General features: G+C 56.2%; 2 protein-coding genes across 5 annotated transcripts in view; one reads left to right on the top strand and one right to left on the bottom strand.

Moving 5' to 3' along the window:
• Positions 1-6,400: 6,400 nt before the first annotated feature.
• On the top strand, positions 6,401-14,781 carry OTUB1 (OTU deubiquitinase, ubiquitin aldehyde binding 1). 2 transcript variants are annotated; one of them, XM_079102207.1, is made up of 8 exons: positions 6,401-6,965; positions 8,516-8,602; positions 8,835-8,896; positions 9,155-9,253; positions 13,586-13,704; positions 13,914-13,998; positions 14,103-14,297; positions 14,428-14,781. In XM_079102207.1, exons 1-8 carry the CDS (start codon positions 6,908-6,910, stop codon positions 14,623-14,625), a joined length of 903 nt encoding a protein of 300 aa, XP_078958333.1. In that variant the 5' UTR covers positions 6,401-6,907; the 3' UTR covers positions 14,626-14,781. The 2 variants fall into 2 exon arrangements, with proteins under 2 accessions (XP_078958333.1, XP_078958334.1); XM_079102208.1 differs by lacking the exon at positions 8,516-8,602 and having other exon boundaries at positions 6,470-6,965.
• Positions 14,782-15,565: 784 nt separating this feature from the next.
• MACROD1 (mono-ADP ribosylhydrolase 1) overlaps positions 15,566-18,900 on the bottom strand; it is a 132,677-nt gene continuing 129,342 nt past the window's right edge. For 2 of the 3 annotated variants that reach the window (XM_079102205.1, XM_079102204.1), the window contains 6 exons: positions 17,287-17,403; positions 16,729-16,850; positions 16,601-16,631; positions 16,421-16,494; positions 16,028-16,109; positions 15,566-15,739 (listed from right to left, as the gene is read on the bottom strand). In XM_079102205.1, coding sequence (XP_078958331.1) covers positions 15,702-15,739; positions 16,028-16,109; positions 16,421-16,494; positions 16,601-16,631; positions 16,729-16,850; positions 17,287-17,403 — 464 coding nt within the window. In that variant the 3' untranslated portion in view covers positions 15,566-15,701. Of the gene's footprint in view, positions 15,740-15,889; positions 15,926-16,027; positions 16,110-16,420; positions 16,495-16,600; positions 16,632-16,728; positions 16,851-17,286; positions 17,404-18,900 lie in introns of all 3 variants that reach the window. The other variant, XM_079102206.1, reaches the window with a different exon arrangement.

The following is an 18,900-nucleotide window of genomic DNA, read 5'->3' as shown; positions in this document are numbered from 1 at the left end:
CTCTAAGTTGCCCAGCTGTCTCACCTGCCCACATAATGGGTAACAGGCAGGCACCACCAGGCGAGGTGTTCCCTGCATTTAAATGGCTTCTGCCTTCTCAAGAAACGCACCTGTTGTTATTGCTGGGCAGTCCTCCTTGCTCATCACTTCCATCTCCTTTGGCTGTGCTAAACCCAATGGTTGTGTGTGTATGTGTCTGTTTCTTTGGGGCTGCTCTGCAGCTGGAAATTTTAGGGGACTAACTTTCCCTGTTCTTCCTCTTCAGTGGTCCATTTCTTTTTGTTTTGTGCTGGGGATTGAACCCAGGGCCTTGTGCACTCTACCAGCTGAGCTATGTCCTCAGCCCTCAGTGGTCCATTTCTTAGGTGCTTATTGCCCTTCCTTGTGGGGTGAGGCACTGGGCAGGTTTTTCTGTCTTGTTTGGTTTTTGCACCCATTCAGGCACGCACTCTACGAGCTACGTCCCGAGCCCTTCTTGCATTTTTATGTCAGCTCCGGGGCCCTTTTCCTTTTAGCACTCTACATGCTTACTAACTGACTGGCCTTGTTCTCCCTGCCGGCTTCTGTTTCTCCCTCTTACCTGCAGTTTACCACACTCCTCAGTGGTTCTTTCCTGTGGCGTCTGGGGGCCCCTTGGCAGGGATGGTGCTTGTGAAGCACTGCATGCTGCACTGGCATCTGGACTGCCACTGTTCGGAAGGAACAGGACCTCTGACCTGCCAGGCCTACCCCGAGGACAGCATGGCATTCCCTCTCCTCTGCCTCCTTTCTGCTGGGTGACAGTTGACTCTGAATAAATGCAGCTTTAGGGTTCCCTGTGGAGAGGGGCCCGCCAGGACCCTGGGACTGGAAGTGAGTGTTCTAGACCCTGGGTGTCAAAAATGCAAGTCTTTTCGGTGTCCTTTCTGTGTGGTGTCAGGGGTGCCTATGGGACCCAGGGCATAGGTACTAACAAGTTCAGCTCTGGCCCATTCCTGCTTCCTTGAAGGTGGGGAGGTGTTCCCTGTCTCCTGGATGTTTCCTTCCACACAAACAGGCCTTGAGTGCGAGGCTGAAGGACCGGAGAGTAGCCCATGCCCCAGGAATTCTGGGTGCAGGTTGGGATATTGACCAGGGGAGGGGGAACCCTCATGTTGGATCTAAGGGCTGGCTTGAGCCAGGCTAGAGTGTTGAGCTAGGGGCTCTCACCTGCCACCTGCAGGTCTCTCAGTGTCACTGTTCCTGGGTAGAGTGGTCTCCCTGCCTCCTTCCACACAAGAGGTCACCCTGCCTCTCACTGGCAGTTTTTCCTATTTACAGTATCCCTAAGGTGGGGTGGTAACTGAGTGCCCCTAGGCAGTGCCCTGACTTCCTGGAGGTGCCCAGTCCCTCATCAGGGGAGCTGAAGGCTGTGCTGCAGGGGCCGTTCTGACCAAGCCTCCCCTTCCCTGAGGGGAGGACGGCTTGCTACCTAGCTTTAGGCTGGCCCAGGGTTGCTTTCCTCCAGCTATGGGCACAGACTGTGCATTGGTCTCGGAGCCACAGGACAGCCACACACCAAAGAAAGGATGACAAGAGAGCCATTTGAGTTTCTATGGTAATGCCACGGCCCTGCTGAGGATTTGACTTAGTCTCCTGTTTTTGTGCCCCTAGAACTCAAAAGGAATGGGTGAAAACATGCTGTGGTACATGCCTATAATCCCAGTGACTTGTGAGATGGAGTTACGAGGAGCCACCTGGATAAGACTCTGTCTCAAAGAAATAGAGAGCTGGGGATCCAGCTCAGTGGTAGATCACCCCTGGGTTCAATCCCTAGTACCATAAAAAACAGGAGGAGGATGGGTCACAGTTCCCCTAGGTGGACTATGACACAGGGGTAGCTCCATCCTAGGGGAACTGCTCCCACCCAAAGTTCTATGTCTTTTTTTTTTTTTTTTCTATTTTTAAATTTTTTGTAGTTGTAGAAGGACAGCATGCCTTTATTTATTTTTATGTGGTGCTGAGGATCAAACCCAATGCCTCACATGCTAGGCAAGCACTCTGCCACTGAACTACAATCCCAGGCCCAAAAAATTCTGTCTTGAGTCACTACTCAGACTGGTGGGAAGCCTGTGGCTGCAACTGCTTCTTCAGTCCCTGGTCTGAGAAAGCCCTCAGCAAGCCCCCCAGATCCTTCAGCCTACGTTCTCCCCTGTTGCCAGGCCAGAATACCCCCAGGCTTGGGGGTGAGTGGTGATAGATTTGGGGCAGGACAGAGAGAGGATTTAGAGTTCAGGTGACCTATTGTGCTTGAACCCTGTCCTTGTTGGTCTTCTGTGGCCACCAGACAGGAAATCTAGTCACCTTTCACTGGCCACTTATCCCCAACCAAGTCACGGTCCCTAGAGCAGTACCCTATGGAGAAAGCAAGGCTTCGTACTCTGAACAGCATTTTGTGTTCCTGTCTGGAGGTCTGCCTGGTGTGCACGCTGGGTGGGGAGGCTGTAGTCACCATACGGTTGTCATGTCTGCAGTTGGGGACTGGGAGATGGGAAGCTCAGGTGTGAGGCCTGGCTCAGCCATTTACACATGACCTTGGACATGTCATCTAGGTCTCTGAGCTTCAGTTTTCAGGACAGCAAAATGAAGATGTGGCAGGCAGAATAATGTCCCAGCTCTACTGCCTGGAATTGATGAATAGGTTATCTTACATGGCAAACGTCATTTTACTGCCTTACTGCCTTAGTGGCGCACTCTTGTGATCTGTGACTTAGGAAGCTGAGGATCACAAGTTTGAGGCTGGCTTCGGTAATTAAGTGAAGCCCTAAGCGATTTGGTGAGACCCTGTCTCAAAAAGTAAAAAGGACTGGGGATGTAGCTCAGTAGTAAAGAGTCTTTGGGGTTAATTCCCAACACTTGGGGAAAAAAAAAAAAAAAAAGATTTTGCAAATGTGATAAAGGTTAAGGACCTTGTTGAAGATTATCCTGGATTATCTGGGTGGGTTTGAGGTGATCACCAGTCTTGACCTGCAGAAGATCCTGCCTGACCTTACTGGCTTGGAGAATGGAGAAAGTGGCCACCAGCCAAGCAATGTGGTACCCTCTAGAATCTGGGAACAGTCCTTAGTTTACAGCCTGCAAGAATATGAGGACTTCAGCCCTATAGCTACGAGGAACAGAATTCTGCCAACCTGTAAGTGTAAGTAGTGGATTCCTTTTTAGAGCGTCTAGACAGAATAGCTTTTGTGCTCCTTGATTTTAGTTGGTGAAATTCGGTTTTCTGATCTCCAGAACTGTAAGATAATAAATTTGTGTCACTGTAAGCCACTGAGTTTGTGGTGATTTCTTATGGCAGTGATGAGGAAAGTGATACATCTGCCTCAGAAGGGTTTGGGCGGATACCTTCAGTGACATAAGATGAAGTAATGCATTCACAGGAAGATGGGCACCCCAACAGGGAGCATGGAGGTCAGTTGGGTTGGGAAGCTCCCTGTCGCCTCTGCCCCTCTGCTTGCTTCCTGCCTCAGGTGACCTGCATCCTACAAATGACTCTCGCAACTCAGCTGACTGCACCTAAATATGAACCCTACTCATCACCTTGGCCTCTGCAGTGGCGACAGCCACGGCCTGTGGGCCGATGTGGGTACACCCATGGCCATTCACAGTCCTCTGGGGGCCTGACTCCCAAGTCCCCTTGGGAAAGACTGCCCATCCCTCATCTTTGGTCCACCCCTAAGACTCTTGGTTGGCTGTGGCTTCCTGTGAGGATTATGGCGGTGTGAGGGTGTATGTGATGTCCCTGCTACTTTGGTCCACTCAGCATGGCCCCCTCTCCTATAAGGTGGAAGGGGCGGGTGGCCCTGGAATGAGGTATTCTGTAAACTTTCTCTGTGGCTGAGGTTACATAGTTCCTGGGTCCCAACGTGGGGCCTCCTGTCCCTGCATTGGACATGGATGTGGGGCTCCTATCCAGACACACTCCTGGTGACAGGATATTACTGCCTGTCATCTTTGTGACTGTTTCCAACCAGCAGCCTCAACTACCATGGCCTTGTGTTGTCCGTTTGGTTAGAGGCCTCTGGCAGCCAGGGCCCATGACACATGACCATTTGTATGGTGGCACATTGGGAGGCAGAGACAAACGTCTGGATCTCTTGCCAGGGACTCCTGGTAAATCTGCAGGTGGGTTTAAGATGCTTCAGATCAAAATCCTAAAGTGGTGAAATTAACAGGACAGATGGAATAGGGATAAGGGAACAATTATTAACCACCAAATAAATGGGCACTGAAAAAGCCAGGTGCTGTGGCAGCACCTGTGAGCCCAGCTACGTGGGAGGCTGAGGCAGGAAGCTTGCCAAGTTTCAGGCCAGCCTGGGCAACAAGTGAGACCCTGCCAAGAAAACCACAAAACAACAAAAAACAGCTGGACAAAGTCGACCTCCTGGAGCTGGAGTAAGCGCCAAAGCTTCCCTCTGGCCCGTCCTTCCCGTTCTACCTGACACAGTGGGGAGGGCGGAACACTAGAGGGAAGAGAGCACCCCGTTTTGCAGCACTGTGCACGCTGGGGGTGCATGCAGGCCTATTCTTCACACCCCAGACGCTGCGGGGAGGGAAGCATTTACTTGGTACTGGCAGCCTGGGTGTAACCAGCACCGAGCCATATGGGGACTCCTGTTCACTTTCCAGAGCAGCCGTTCTTTGTCCTGACCATTAGTCCTCCCCCTACCCACTGGGTAAGGGAGGCTGGGGTGGACTTGTCCTGCACTTATTTTCAGGATTTTTACAAACCTAGCCAGGTGTGGTAGTATACCTATAATTCCAGCTCCTTTGGAGGATCCCAAGTTTAAGGCCAGCCTGGGCAATTTAGTGAGATCCTGTCTCAAAATAAAAAGGGCTGAAGAGGGATTGTGGCTAAGCCGTAGAGTGCTCACCTGGTACCTGTGGGGCACTGGGTTCTAATCTCAGCATTTAAAAATAAATAATGGTATTGAGTCCAGCTACAATTAAAAAAATTTTTTTTTTTTTTTTTTTTTTTAAAAAGGGCTGCGGATGAAGCTCAGTGGTAGAGCACTTGCCTAGCATGTGCAAGACCCTTGGTTCGATCTCCAGTAAAACACACACACACACACACACACACACACACACAATAAATAAATAAACATAAAAATACAAATCAGGTGTTTGCCTGTTACTTGGTAATACCCATTCTCTTCTGCTGATTGCCAATATCATTGGCAGTTATAGATTTCACTGTTAAATAGGGAGAAGGAATGAACAGTTCAATAGTAACGGGGTCCAAATATGGTGAACTTTTTGTTTTCTTGAGTTTGGAAGCAACCCAAAGACCCAATGATTCAGTAAATGGCCACTTGTAATGGTGCTGGGGTTCAGATTTGGCGTTTGTAGTCTAGCTGTGAAAAAGCCAATGTTGGGCTGTGCAGCAGACCCAGGCACCAGCTGCACCTGCTCCAGTGCTGGCAGTCGCTGGTGATAACGTTCAGGCTTATTCCATGCCTGTCCTTCCATGAACCCAGGGATCTGATGGGGCTCCGGCATAGCTTTCTTGAGAGGTGAAGGAACACCGCCATAAAAAGGGCCCTCCATAGTGAAGATGGGATCCAGAGCCCCGGCTAGCCTCTTTGGAGCCCATGGCTTTGTCATTTTTAAAAAATACTAAATTCGATACTAAATTTTTTATTTTTAAGTAATTCACAGGTGATCTTAAGAAAATATACAAAAGGATCCTGTGTACCCTTTTTCCAGTTCCCCCCACTGGTAACATCTTAGAAAACTATGATTAAGCACATCTCAGGATATTTTTAAAAAATACTAAATTCGATACTAAATTTTTTATTTTTAAGTAATTCACAGGTGATCTTAAGAAAATATACAAAAGGATCCTGTGTACCCTTTTTCCAGTTCCCCCCACTGGTAACATCTTAGAAAACTATGATTAAGCACATCTCAGGATACTGACCTTGACACAACGCCTTTCCCTTTCACAGACGCATGCACTCCCCCATATCCCTGGCACTGTTATCGTTTTCCTTTTCTATTAAGTCCTTGATATGTTTTATTTATACTTATTTTGCTAGGGAAACGCTCCACCATTAAGCCACATCCCATCTTACTCTTTGCTTTTACTTCATTTTTGCTATACTGGGAACTGAACCCAGGGGCCCTCTCTACCACTGACCTGTATCCCCTGCCCTTTTTTATTTTTTATTTTCAGACAGGGCCTCCTTAAGTTGCTGAGGCTGATCTCAAACTTGTGATCCTCCTGCCTTGGCCTCCCAAATCACTGCGCCACCGCGTTGGGCTAAATTCTTGCTTTTAAAATGACCCTGCTTTCTCCCCACCAGGAGCCGAGACCAAAGTTAGGTTCCAGGCTTTGACCTTGACACCAACGGAGATGTCCTCCCCGTGGGAGGCAGGTCACTGAAGCCTGCTGAAGCCCGGGCTCGGTGGGAGGGACGAGTGCGCGGGGTGCGCCGAGGGGCGTCCCGGGCCGGCGCCACTTCCTGTCTCCCCGCGGGACGCTCGCTCTGCGGCTACAGTCGCAGGCGCCCACAGCAGCAATGGTGCTTTCGGTGATCTTAATTTCATTGTCCTACTTATCTCAACACAATCCGAGTTTCGAACTCCAGGAACAGAAAACAGACTTGGCTCCAGAAGGCTCTTATCGCCCCCGGAACCTTTAGGAGGCTGGGAACTTGGGGCCAGGCGGGTGTGCAGGGCGGAGGCTCGAGTCCGGCCTACCCGACTCTCATACGGACCTCGGGCCTGCACGCCTGAAGTCGCCGGAGCTCCGGACGCCATCCGTTGACGACCGCAGCGAGGAGCTCGTTGCTAGGGGCGTTGCCAAGGAGGGGCCACGAGGAGGGGCCCACTTCCGGGAGGAGGGCAACTGGTAACCCGGAAGCGGTCGGTAGTGCGGCGCTGTTTAAAGATGGCGGCGGAGGAACCTCAGCAGCAGAAGCAGGAGCCGCTGGGCAGCGACTCCGAAGGTACAGACCGAGGGAGGGATGTCCATCACGGGCTAGCGGGGGGCGAGACCCTGCCGGCTGTTCCCAGGGAGGTCGATGAAGCAAGGCCGCCGGCGGCCGGGGGCGAAGCGCGCGGACGGCCCCTTCTCCGCCTCTGCTGCCTCCCCTCCCCCTCACAATGGAAGGAGCCGACGCCGCGACCCCCGGCCGGGCGGGGCGGCCCGCGGCCCGCGGCTCTTTCTCCTCGCGCACGCCCGGGGCGGGGCCTGCGCCGTCCCGCCCTCCGCCCGGCCCCTCGGCGCCCGGCACCGGCACCCGGGCCCCGAGCCTCTCTGTCCCAGTCTTCGCCGTCTGGCCGAGGCCTAGGTCGGGACCGGGCCTCCCGCCTTCACCAGAGCTGCCCGCGTCTGCAGGCGTCGAGGGACGACGGGCTGCAGACCACGAAGGACCAGGCGGGCCGTGCGGGATGTCGCGGGTTGCGGGTGTCCGCCCAGTGGCTTCGGGCAGCCTCTTCCCTGGAGCCCCCTTTTCTGGCCTCATGAACCTTTTCTGCCTGGCGCGGCATCATTTTCTTAGACCTCTGAGGATTTAGGAGTTTCCAGAAACAGCCACACCCTCTCCTTTTCTACCCAGGAGTTGAGCCCTGGGGACCGAGTAGGTCACAAGGGTGTGGGAGGGACAGCTCTGTTGTAGGGCATGGGTCCGGTCCAGCTAAGAACCTGGGATGGGCTGGCCCCAAAGGATTGACCTTAAACGTCATTCAGCGCATACTCAAACCCCACTCCGGCTGCACACTTGAGGAACTGAGAACCGACAAACCCAGGCCCCCAGAAGGGACTTGTTCAGGATCTCACGTAGTCACATATGTATAGCTCATATAAAGAAGAGCCAGAACTAGAATTTAGGTCTCCTGGCCCCTCCCCAATGGCTCCTTAGAGTGGGGTCCCGGAGTGGACCTGCTCAACCCTGGAAGATTCCAGAGCACTTTTTGGTACCACCTGCTATGTGAGTACCATAACAGTATGTGTGTGGAGGAAGGTGGTAGTGTTAGCCCTATTTCACAGCTGAGGAAGGGCTCTGCAGTGAGCTGGTAGAAGAGAGTTGTGAACAGCTTAGACTGGAATCATAAATATGGATTGACCTCAGCTTTTTACTAGTAGTGACATTGGGCAGATTGCTTCACCTTTCTGCATTTGTTTTGTTATTTGTAAAGTGGGCAGCATTAAAGATACCTAGCAGGATAGGAGGAGGAAGAGTGTGATAAATAAAGAGCAGGCTCACAGAGAGCTCAGGACTCCACCTCCTCATCTTACTTTCCCAGGAGACCTCTGTCCACCACCAGAGCACTCCCAGTCTGCTGGGAAGTAACCTTAGAAAGCAGGGAGGAAGCATGTGTTAGCTGACAGAGTGAGTCTTGGGGGGAGTGATTACTTTTACTCCCTTACTTTTGGATTCTGATTCTTCGGGAGTGCTGTGCATTGGACCCAGGGCCTCACACATGCTAGGCAAATGCACGCTCCACCCTCAGCTACACTCCCATCCTTTTTTTTTTTTTTTTTTTTTTGAGATAGGGTCTCATTATTTTGGCCAGGCTGGTCTCACGTTCCTGGGCTCAAGTGATCCTTCTGCATCAGCCTCCCCAGTAGCTGGAACTAGAGGTGTGTACCATCGTGCCTGGCTACCCTCTCATTTTAAAGATGAGGAAATGAAAGCCCAGAAGGGGAAGGACATTGCCAAGATTACACAGTGGGGTGGAGCAGGGTGTAAGACACTGGCTTCCAGATTTCAAACCTGCTCTCCTGCTCCTGGGCTGTGATTGTCCCTGGCCCAGCAACCTGTGGTGGAGAGGCCAGGATCTCCAGTAACCCTTGTTTTTCGTTTCTTTTCTAGGTGTTAACTGTCTGGCCTATGATGAAGCCATCATGGCTCAACAGGACCGAATTCAGCAAGAGGTGAGTGGCTGAAGAGGGCATGGAGGGAGTGGCCAGTGACCCTGTCATGTGAATGAGTGGACGAGGCCTGAGGTCTATTGTCTGTCTGTGCTTTGGAATCCCACTTCTTTCTAGGCTGTGCTGGGTACCGGATGCTTTTATGGGGGTTGCTGTGCCACTGGGTGACCAGCCTAGCGCCCCTTTCCTAGGTATTCTGGCTGTTAGGCGTGGGTCACTGCATCTCCCTGCCACAGCATGATGGCTCCCTGCCTCCTGCAGATTGCTGTGCAGAACCCTCTGGTGTCGGAGCGGCTGGAGCTCTCCGTCCTGTACAAGGAGTATGCTGAGGATGACAACATCTACCAACAGAAGATCAAGGTGGGAGCCTGGCTGGAGGGGCAGGAGGGTGCCCAGCCTGGTCTCAGAGGACAGGGTCTTGAGGAACACCTCTCATTGCTAGTTTTAAAGTATATACGCTCTGGACTCAAAAAGATGTCTCTTCAAATCCGGACTACCTCCTTGGCAGGTCCTCAGTATCTTGGAACCATGACTGTCTTCATTTGTAAAATAGGGACAGTGAGGGCTGGCAAAGTGTTTGCCTTGCACACACAAAGCCCTGGGTTCCATCCCCACTTCCAAAAAAGAAATGACCAAAAAAAAGCATCTACTGGTAGGGTGATTTTGAGGTGGAGGGAGGTGATGTTCCTGGGGGGCCAGGTGCAGGCTGGGCAGGAGCCAACCATCTCATTGCCCACTGAGGGGCTGACCAGGCTGGTGCTGGAGAGGGCAGGGCAGGGCAGGAGGGCTGCACAGGGGTGTGCTCCACAGCTCACCTCCTGGCCGTTTGGGAGGGTGGGCATTGGCGGATAAGCAGGCCCTGGGCTTCTGCATGGGCCCTGCAGCATTGCTCAAGCAGGCAGGCTGCTGCACCACCCACCTTGGTTGGAGTGTGACCGTGGGTGTGTAAACAGCATCTAGTAGGCAGCACAGAGAGTTAGTAAATGTTACTCCTCTCACACTCCCCGCAAGATCAGAGATGCTTAGACCGTTCCATCTGGAGAAGGAGCCTTCCAGTGGCCAGGCAGGTAATCCTGATTGAAGCTGGCCAGGGGGTCAGGTGGTGAACAGGGAAGACACTGCAGTTCACAAGCCACCAGATGGTGACAGGGAGAAATCGAACTGTCACTCCGCTGTTGCTAGAGAAGCCAAAAATAACGAAATCTCCTGACTTCTAACAGTTGGCAGCTAATTCAGACTTTAAATATGTGGGGCTGGGGTGTTGCTCAGTGGTGGAGTACTTGCCTAGTGTGTATGTATGTGTGGGGCCCTAGGTTCTGTCTCTAGCACCAAAAAAACAAAAAAGTTGGGTGGGCCAAATAACCTACCTGACTAGCATAGGGCCAGATCCCCAGTGTGCGGTCCGAGATCTGTTTCTACCCTTTGCTCGGGGTGTCTATAGTTTCCCTAAGAGGCCTGTGGGGAGATGCAGGCATTGGCTTTGGAGCTCAGCACACCTGGGTTCTGGTTGTGACCTCTGCATTCCAGTTCTGTGGTCTTGGGCAGTGTACCAAACTTGGAGCCTCCATTATTTGCTTATCTCTGGCTGGAGGTTTCTCCTCCCTCTTGGGACAAGTGGAGGCTCAGGGTGGACGGAGGTGACCTTGTCAGATGCTGGTGAGGTGCTAAGCTCAGTGCTCAGGGAGGCTTGGGAAGCAGTAGGCTCCTTCTTTCCCATGTGGTGGGTGCGTGGAGTGCTGCCCCCATTTCCTGGCCTACCTGCTGTACTAGGCCACCACGGTGAAACCGGCAGGATGGTCCTTGGATTCTTCCCATTGAGTCGTTCAGCAAGCGTTTTGAATATCCAGAGCCAACTGTCCACAGGACTCCACCTTAACGTCCCATTCTGATACCCCCATTCTATGCGCTGTGGCCAAGCCCGCCTTTTCTCCCTGGGCAGACAAGAGTGGTAACAGAAGTGCCCACATGGACCTGGGTGCACACTTGCCTCCTCTGCAGAATGGGCCTCTGGGAGGAGTCGTAGGATGAGGACGGGAACGTGAGTGCTCCACAGTGCTTGCACTGCGTGTGTGCAGGCGGGACACTTCAAGGAGGCTGGAGTGACTTGGACCTGGGCGGTCCCGGGAGGTAGTGAGAATGGTTGGATGGAGGTACAGTAAGGGAGAATCTGCTGTAGGTGGAGGTAGGTGAGGGAGAAATGAGCACAGCCACAAGGTTGGGGTGATTGAGGTTGGAGGCTCAGGTGAGGAGCAGGTTGGTGCGAGGCTGAGAGAGCCATGTTAGTTGAGATGCCAGTCAGACAGTTCAGAGAGATGTTGGGGAACTGGGCATAGCAGCGCAGGCCTGTAATCCCAGTGACTTGGGAGGCTGAGGCAGGAGAACTGCAAGTTGGAGGCCAGCCTTAGCAACTTAGACCCTGTTCCAAAAAAAAAAAAAAAGGCCTGGGAGTGTGGCTCAGTGGTAAAGCCCCCTGGTTCAAGCCCCAGTACCAAAAAGAAAGGGAAACTGAGGGCTGAGTGGAGTTGCTGGGTGAAGATCGGTTTGGGGCTGCTGGGACTGTCCACACTGCTGTCACCCAGAGAGTGCATACAGGTGAAAGGCAGAAGCTATCCAGTGCGTGGCCGCGCCTTCCCACGGCCCTTTTCTGGAAGGTGCCACAGTGTCTTGAGGAAGGGTACTACATTCACTGGCAGCCCCGCCCTTCGGAGTGTAGAGGGATGAGGGGCGCCTGGAGGGAGAGGGTGGGGATGCCAGCCACATGGGGAAGCATCCAGGTGGAGGGCATGATGTAGGGGTGCCGAGGGGCCAGGGAGAGGGCCAGGTTCGAGCCTCCCAATGAGGAGGCCATGTGTGACGTAGGCTGGAACAGAGTTCTCAGAGAGGAGAGCAGAGACTTTATAACGAGATTTGCTGCAGAGGAGCCGAGACACGGGCGGTGGCTAGAGAGTGCTGTGAGGTCAAGGAGAGTTTGGTTTTTTTTTTGAACCAGCGATTGAACCCAGGGTGTTCAACAATTGAGCCACATCCCCTGCCTGTTTTATTTTTTTATTTTGAGACAGGGTCTTGCTAAATTGCTTAGGGCCTGACTGTATCGCTGAGGCTGGCCTTGATCTTGTGATCTTCCTGTCGCCAGGATTATAAATGTACGCTCCCCCCAGGTACTGAGGTACGCCAGGTACAGAGTATTAAACCCAGGGACGCTTAATCTCTGATCCACATCCCCAACCCATTTTATATTTTATTTCGAGACAGGATCTTGCTAAGTTGCTTAGAGCCTCACCAAGTTGCTGAAGCTGGCTTTGAACTCCAGGTCCTCCTCCCTTGGCTTCCTGAGCTGCTGGGATTACAGGCGTGCCCACCCCTGTGCCTGGCTTGAGATATTGCTTTTGTAAAGCAAGACCTAGCTGGATGTTTATATGCTGATGCGTCTAAACCTGTGGGAAGAGATGAGTCCACACAGGAAAAGGGGGTACTTCCTGGAACAATGTCCTGGAGCACTGGGGAGGGGACAGGCTTGTGTGCAGTGGAGGGGCAGCTTAGGTAGCAGTTAGGACTGAGGGACAGAGCTCAGAAGAGGAGGCAGTTGGGTGCACCGAAGTGGCTAGGAGGTTCTCAGTGTAAAAGTGACTGACTGGGAGGGACAGCACTCAGGCAGGGGAATGAGGCCTGCTGCCTCACTGATAGTCTCTGGTGGCGAGGTGCGGGGAGACAAGTCTCTTTTCCTTTGGGGAGGAGAGTGGAAAAGGTTGAATGGAAGCGGGGTGTGGTGGCGCACACCTGTAATCCCAGTGGCTTAGGAGGCTGAGGCAGGAGGATCGTGAGTTCAAAACCAACCTCAGCAAGGCCGTAAGCAACTTAATGAGTGTCTCTAAATAAAATACGAAAAAGGACTGGGGATGTGGCTCAGTGGTTAAGTGCCCCTGGTTTCAATTCCCAGTGTGGGGAGAAAAAAAAGGTTGAATGGAGATGGAGATGGTACCTGTGAGTGGGCAGGTAGAAGCTAGAAATAGACAAGGAAGGCGGTTTCAGCCCCAGGAGGACTGTGGGAAGGGCTTGGCGGGGAAGGCTCTTCTCAGTTGGGTAGAGCTGGACTGTGCAGTGGGCTTGGATGCCTGGCTGGGGCATGGTGCTTGCCACTGCACCGCCCACCCTGATCTGTGTGCCCTGAAAGTCTCTCGGGTTGAAGACTGGAAAAGTTGCCTTGTCAAGGACACGTTCATGCTCCTGTATTTTAATTTTTTGGCTCTATCATTCGTGTGTGCACGCATGTTCTGGGAGTGGAACCCAGGGCCTCGTGTACGCCAGGCGAGTGCTCTACCATGGAGCTGCCCATCAGTCCCTCATCCCTTTTCCCCCTTTGGTGGTGCTAGGGATCAAACCCAGGGTTTCACGAATGCTAGGCAAGCACTCTGCCCTGGCCTCGGGCACTTTTATGAACAACTCCGTTGGCCAACTGTACGCCCTGGCCAATGGCTGGCAACAATTTTGGTCACCCAGGCAGCCATTTTGTACATAAGTGCACAGCTTCCTGAGTCACTGGGCAGTGACCCCCTTCATACATTCAGCAACCTCCAGTGGCTGCTTGGAGCTCAGGTGCCATCTGCTGTGGTGTGACCATTGTCGGGTCATTTCTTGGGCCAGCCATGGTCTGGGCAGATGTTGAGGGGTCAGGTGGGGGATGGCTCTTTGCAGGACCTCCACAAAAAGTACTCATACATCCGGAAGACCAGGCCCGATGGGAACTGCTTCTACCGAGCGTTTGGATTCTCCCACTTGGAGGCACTGCTGGATGACAGCAAGGAACTGCAGCGGTGAGGAGAGTGGCGCCTGGGCACCAGAGGCTGGGCTGTGGGTGCCTCCTTCCCTCCTGAGGAACAGGGCGGCCCCACTGCAGACCCTGTGGTTGCCAGTCTCCTGCTGGGGCTTCCCTTTGAGCTGGGTGGGTGGCCTTGTCTGAGGCTGCATGGTGGGGGCTGGCCCCCTTTCTGCTTGCTGAGGGCCCTTCCCCTCTTGCTCACAGGTTCAAGGCTGTGTCTGCCAAGAGCAAAGAGGACCTGGTGTCACAGGGCTTCACCGAGTTCACAATCGAGGATTTCCACAACACGGTGAGCCCTGCACCTGGGCCAGGGTGGAGGGTGGTTCACTTGCGTGGGGTGGGGTGACCTGCTCCTCCTCCCTCACCTTGCCCTTTGTCCTTCCATGGGGGCAGTTCATGGACCTGATCGAGCAGGTGGAGAAGCAGACCTCAGTAGCCGACCTGCTGGCCTCCTTCAACGACCAGAGCACCTCAGACTACCTTGTGGTCTACTTGCGGCTGCTCACCTCAGGCTACCTGCAGCGGGAGAGCAAGTTCTTCGAGCACTTCATCGAGGGTGGGCGGACTGTCAAGGAGTTCTGCCAGCAGGTGCCAAGCCCACTCCCACTGGGGACTCTCCCTTGTCTGTTGCCCCAGGGTGGCAGGTGCCCTTGGGTGGGAGGGCACATGGGTCCTGGGGAAGGGCGCTGGGATGGCCTGACCAGTTCCTGTGCTGCAGGAGGTGGAGCCCATGTGCAAGGAGAGTGACCACATTCACATCATCGCGCTGGCGCAGGCCCTCAGCGTGTCCATCCAGGTGGAGTACATGGACCGTGGTGAGGGTGGCACCACCAACCCGCACGTCTTCCCTGAGGGCTCTGAGCCCAAGGTCTACCTTCTCTACCGGCCTGGACACTACGATATCCTCTACAAATAGGGCTGGCTGGCCTGCCGCTGCCCTGCCCGCCTCCCCTCTGCCAGGCGCTAGACATGTACAGAGGTTTTTTTGTGGTTGTAAATGGTCATATTTCACTCCCTCCCTCTTCCTGTCACACAACCTTCCACGTTTTATTAAAGGGGATGCTGGTGGTCAGCCGCGTGTGTGTGTGTGTCCCTGCTCTGCCACTGCCTGCCCACTGGCTGCTGTGTCTGGCTGCCCTGCTCTCCCCAGGGGGATCCCCCAGTTTTCTACCTGTCCAACCCCAAGCTTCCTCACCAGGAGCAGATTTGAGGGGGCTAGGCCTCCTGGGGGACCCCTCCTGGTCGCTTGGAATTGTGCTCTCCTAAGGCCTCCCCCTTCAGCAGGCCAGGTGCTTCCAGTTGTGGATGTCCCTCTGGGAGGTGCCTCTGTCTCTGGCTACCCTTCATAGGCCTGCTTCCACCTCGCTGTCCTGGCCATGGCCCAGGCCCCAGCCTTGTGTGCTCCACCAGGGTCTGCATGACTGGAGAGTCCTGGGAGGAGAGGGCTCACAGGAGGGGGCTGGCCCAGGCCAGGTGGAAGAGGGGGGCACCCACAGTGTGCCCCAGGGGTGCCAGCCTGCTGTGGGAGGAGTAGCCTTCAGTCCTCAGGTCTAGGCAGGGCTTGCCGTTCCCACTCTTCCCTGCCTCTAGGCCCCCTGCCTGCGCCTGCTTTGCACCCTCTTTGCTTGGATCAGTGTCTGCATCGCCTGCCTTTTGCTTTGCTTCTGTTCTCCCACCCCAGCACATGTGGGGTCTCCGCCCCAGGCTGTGAGCTCCTTGGGGGCAGGCCCTCAATAAATGTGAAGTGCTGCTGCCGCCTTCGCTGTCTAGCCCATGCCTCCACCCGCCTGGCTCTCCAAGAGCTCCTGCCAGCCCCTGTAAGCCAAAACCCCAGAACAGTCAGCGCTCAGACAATGGGAGATGGAACAGCCATTTTTATTAGGAGGCTCCTTAGGGGCAGGGCGGGTGGGGCTGGGCAGGGTGTGGAGCTGCAGGCAAGAACAGCGTCAGCGTGGCCTTGCCCAGGCCCAGACCGCAGGCTTCAGCTACCTCTCAGAGCTGGGCGTGAGGTCCTGCAGGCCCAGACAGGTCTGAAGGCAGAGCAGAGGGTCAGGGGGCCGAGGGTTTGCAACCGCCCTGGCTTCCCCTCCTCCCTGCCTGGGGATGAGCCCAGTAGAGGCTGAGCAGGTGTTAGTGGTCGGTTAGTGGAGGGCAGCCTTGCGAGGCCAGGCCCTGCTTACCCGTCCTGCTCAGGCTGGGCTGCGGGGAGCCTCAGGCTGGAAGGCAGAGGACAGTGAGAGCCCAACCCAGAGCCGAAAGGGGAGGGGCAGGGCTGGTCGTGGGGGGCACCTTGGGGTGGGGCAGCACGGGGCACGTACCCACGGGGAAGTAGTGGGGCAGCAGCTGCCGGTAGATGTTCTCGTCCTTCTCGAGGAACACGCAGATGATCAGCCGATCCACCTGCGTCAAGAGGCTGCTCAGCCTATACTGCCAGGCCCCTACGGTTTCCACCTGCCCTGCTCTGGGGGTGCCCCTCCCCTGGGCCTGACTCGAGCTCACACGGGACCTTCCACAGAAGGGGCTCGGGGCTGTGCTCCCGCCACAACCTTCTCGCGGCTACCCAAGAAGAAACGGGCCTCGGAAGGCTGGCACCACCCCGCTGGCCCTACGCTCAGCACCCTTGCCCCCGGCGCGGTGACCGACGGGGCTGGTGAGCCGGGCGGTTGTGGGTCGCGCCCGGCACCTCACCCTCTACCGGGCCCAGGCCCCACCTTGTCTTTGTGCTGCTCCAGCCACTCGCGCAGCGCGGCCAGTACTACTTCGGCCGCCGCCTCATTGGGGTAGCCTGGGGGTGGGGCGGGGCGGGGCGGGGCGGGTGAGTCCCCGGCTCCGCTCCGCCCCGCCCCGGGGACCCCGCTTCCCACGCCGCCCTTCTTCCAGGTCCCACTCACCAAATACGCCGGTGGAAATGCAAGGGAACGCCTGGGGGTGAGAGGGGATGGGGACATCACTCTGCGCCCCACTTCCCGCCAGCCTCCTCCCGCGGGCCGCCCCTGTTCCGCCGCCTGGCGACCCTCACCACCGAGCGGAGCCGGTGCTCCAGCAGCAGGTCGAGGCTACTCAGGTAGCAGCTGCGGAGCTCCGCAGCCTGGCCGGCGCTGGGCTCCCCGTGGGCGATGGGCCCCACCGTGTGGATGACGTCTGCAGGGGCGACGGGGTCAGACGGGCCGGGGTCCCGCGCGGTCCTGGGCTCGCGCTCTCCCCCTGCCGGCCTGGGACTGCAGGGGCAGGAAACAGCCTTCTCCCCCCAAGTTCTGAGACTCCCAGGAGGACCCCCTTGCGGCACACGGGTAGGGTCCGAGTCCACGCGTGCGCACTGACCCGCGTGCCCGCAGCTCAGTGGCCGCAGGCAGCCTCCCGAGGCCCGGCGCGGGGATGGGCGAAGGCGCCTCCCATCCCTGCACGTCTGCAGTCCCCCGGCTCCTCCCCAGCCGCCTCCTGGATGCCGGAGGAAGGGTCAGGCCCTGGCACTTGAGGTTTAAAAGTGGCCCCTGCTGCTGTGGGCACCGCACCCCGCACGCTCCGTGCCACACCGGTCTCTGGCTCGCCACACGACTGTGGCCGGTTTGGGACTCACACTTGGCGGGCAGTCGATAGCCGCCGGTGATCTTGGCCTTGCCGGTTTCGCAGTTCTGCAGGGTGCGGCACTCGTCGGTGAGCAGGGGCCCAGCGGCCCGGTGAATGCAGCCGTCCACTGCGGGGGAGGAGGGAGTGAGCTGCGCGGTCCCTCGTCCCCGAGGCCCTCCGGCGCGGCTGACCCCTTTACAGAGAAGGCTGGGGTCCAAGGCTGGATACGCCCAAGCCCAAGAAGCCGTCCCCTCGGCCGACACCGCGCCTTTCCCCGACAGTCTCGGTCCGCTCGCAGCGCCCCGCCGGGGCTGTCTGTTCCGAATCCCGGGAGGCCGAGGGGCCGAGGGAGGCTGCAGCTGCGCGGGGCGCGAAGCTGAGCGAGGCGACCAGCAGGGGGCGCGCCCCGCCCACCCTGCTCCTTGGGGCCGCGCCGGAGGGGCTCGGCAGGTGGGGTCCTCGCCTGCTGGAACCACAGCAGCGCCGGGACCCCTGAGCTCGCGCTTCTATGTCCTGCGAGGATCGCAAACCTGCCACCAGTCGCCGCCACCGCCAGGCCTAAGCGTCGGGTCCAACCTCAAAGCCCATCTCCCAAGGCGACGCCTCACGGGACCGTATCAAACTCCAGGGCCCACTTTACAGATCAAGAAACTGAGGCCATCTAATTACAAGTGGCAGTTCCAACCAGGAGCCTGAGCTGGGTCCTTCTGCGCCAAGCGGGGGTGAACTGGGCGGCGGTGCCCAGGCCGCGCAGCGCGCAAACCGCTGCTGCTTAAAGAACCAGCAGCTATTGAGCTTAATTGGGGCTTAATTGGGGCCAGGCCCGGGCTTGTTTATCCGAAGGTGACTCCAGAGGCCCTGGAGCCACCCCGGGGACCCGAGCCCAGATAAACACCCCGGGCACGGCGCAGCGCGGCAGGAGGCGGGGAGGAGTCCTCCGGAAGCCCCACATGGCTGCCAGAGTGCAGAGCCTCTTCCTCGTTTTCTGCGCTCTCATCTGGAAATCAGGGCCAGTGAAACCCCTTCAGGAGAAGAGGAGAATGTAACTCATCTTTGCCATCTGACTGCCCCAGGCCTGGGTGGGCAGCCCCTCCCACACCCGGTGCCTTGGGCTTTCAGTGCGGGGCATCAAGAAGGACCACCATTTCCCCATTTTACAGACGCACAAACCAAGGCTTCCTCCTGTCCCTCCATCCCTCAAGGTCTTGGCGCAGTTCCAGGGACACCAGCTGGCCTAGACCCCTCTTTCTTCTGCTGTTTTCTCTTGTGCCCTGTGGGGTCCAATTAAACCTAATTTTACAACTTCGCTCAGAGCTAGCGCCAGGTGATTTCCCAGAGGTGGGTGCGGGTGGTGCAGGGGTTGAGGAACACTGGGGAGTGGCTGGGGATTGGGCCTTCCAGGGATACCGGCAGCTGCAGCTCCAGGGGCGGCTGAGTGAAACCCACCCAGGCCCTGCGACCAGGTGCTGCCAAGGGCACACAGCATGCCTGTTCTGGGTCAGACTCCACACGGCAGGCAACAGGAGGGGCCCCGGGGGTTGGGTGGCCTGAGTTTAAATCCCACCTCTGCCAACCACAGCTGTGTGACCCAGGACACATGGCTCAACCTTTCTGGGTCCAACAG

Source organism: Sciurus vulgaris, assembly GCF_902686455.1.
Source record: "Sciurus vulgaris genome assembly, chromosome: 11".
Taxonomy (NCBI): Eukaryota; Metazoa; Chordata; class Mammalia; order Rodentia; family Sciuridae; genus Sciurus; species Sciurus vulgaris.
This window is presented reverse-complemented; position numbering and strand designations above follow the sequence as displayed.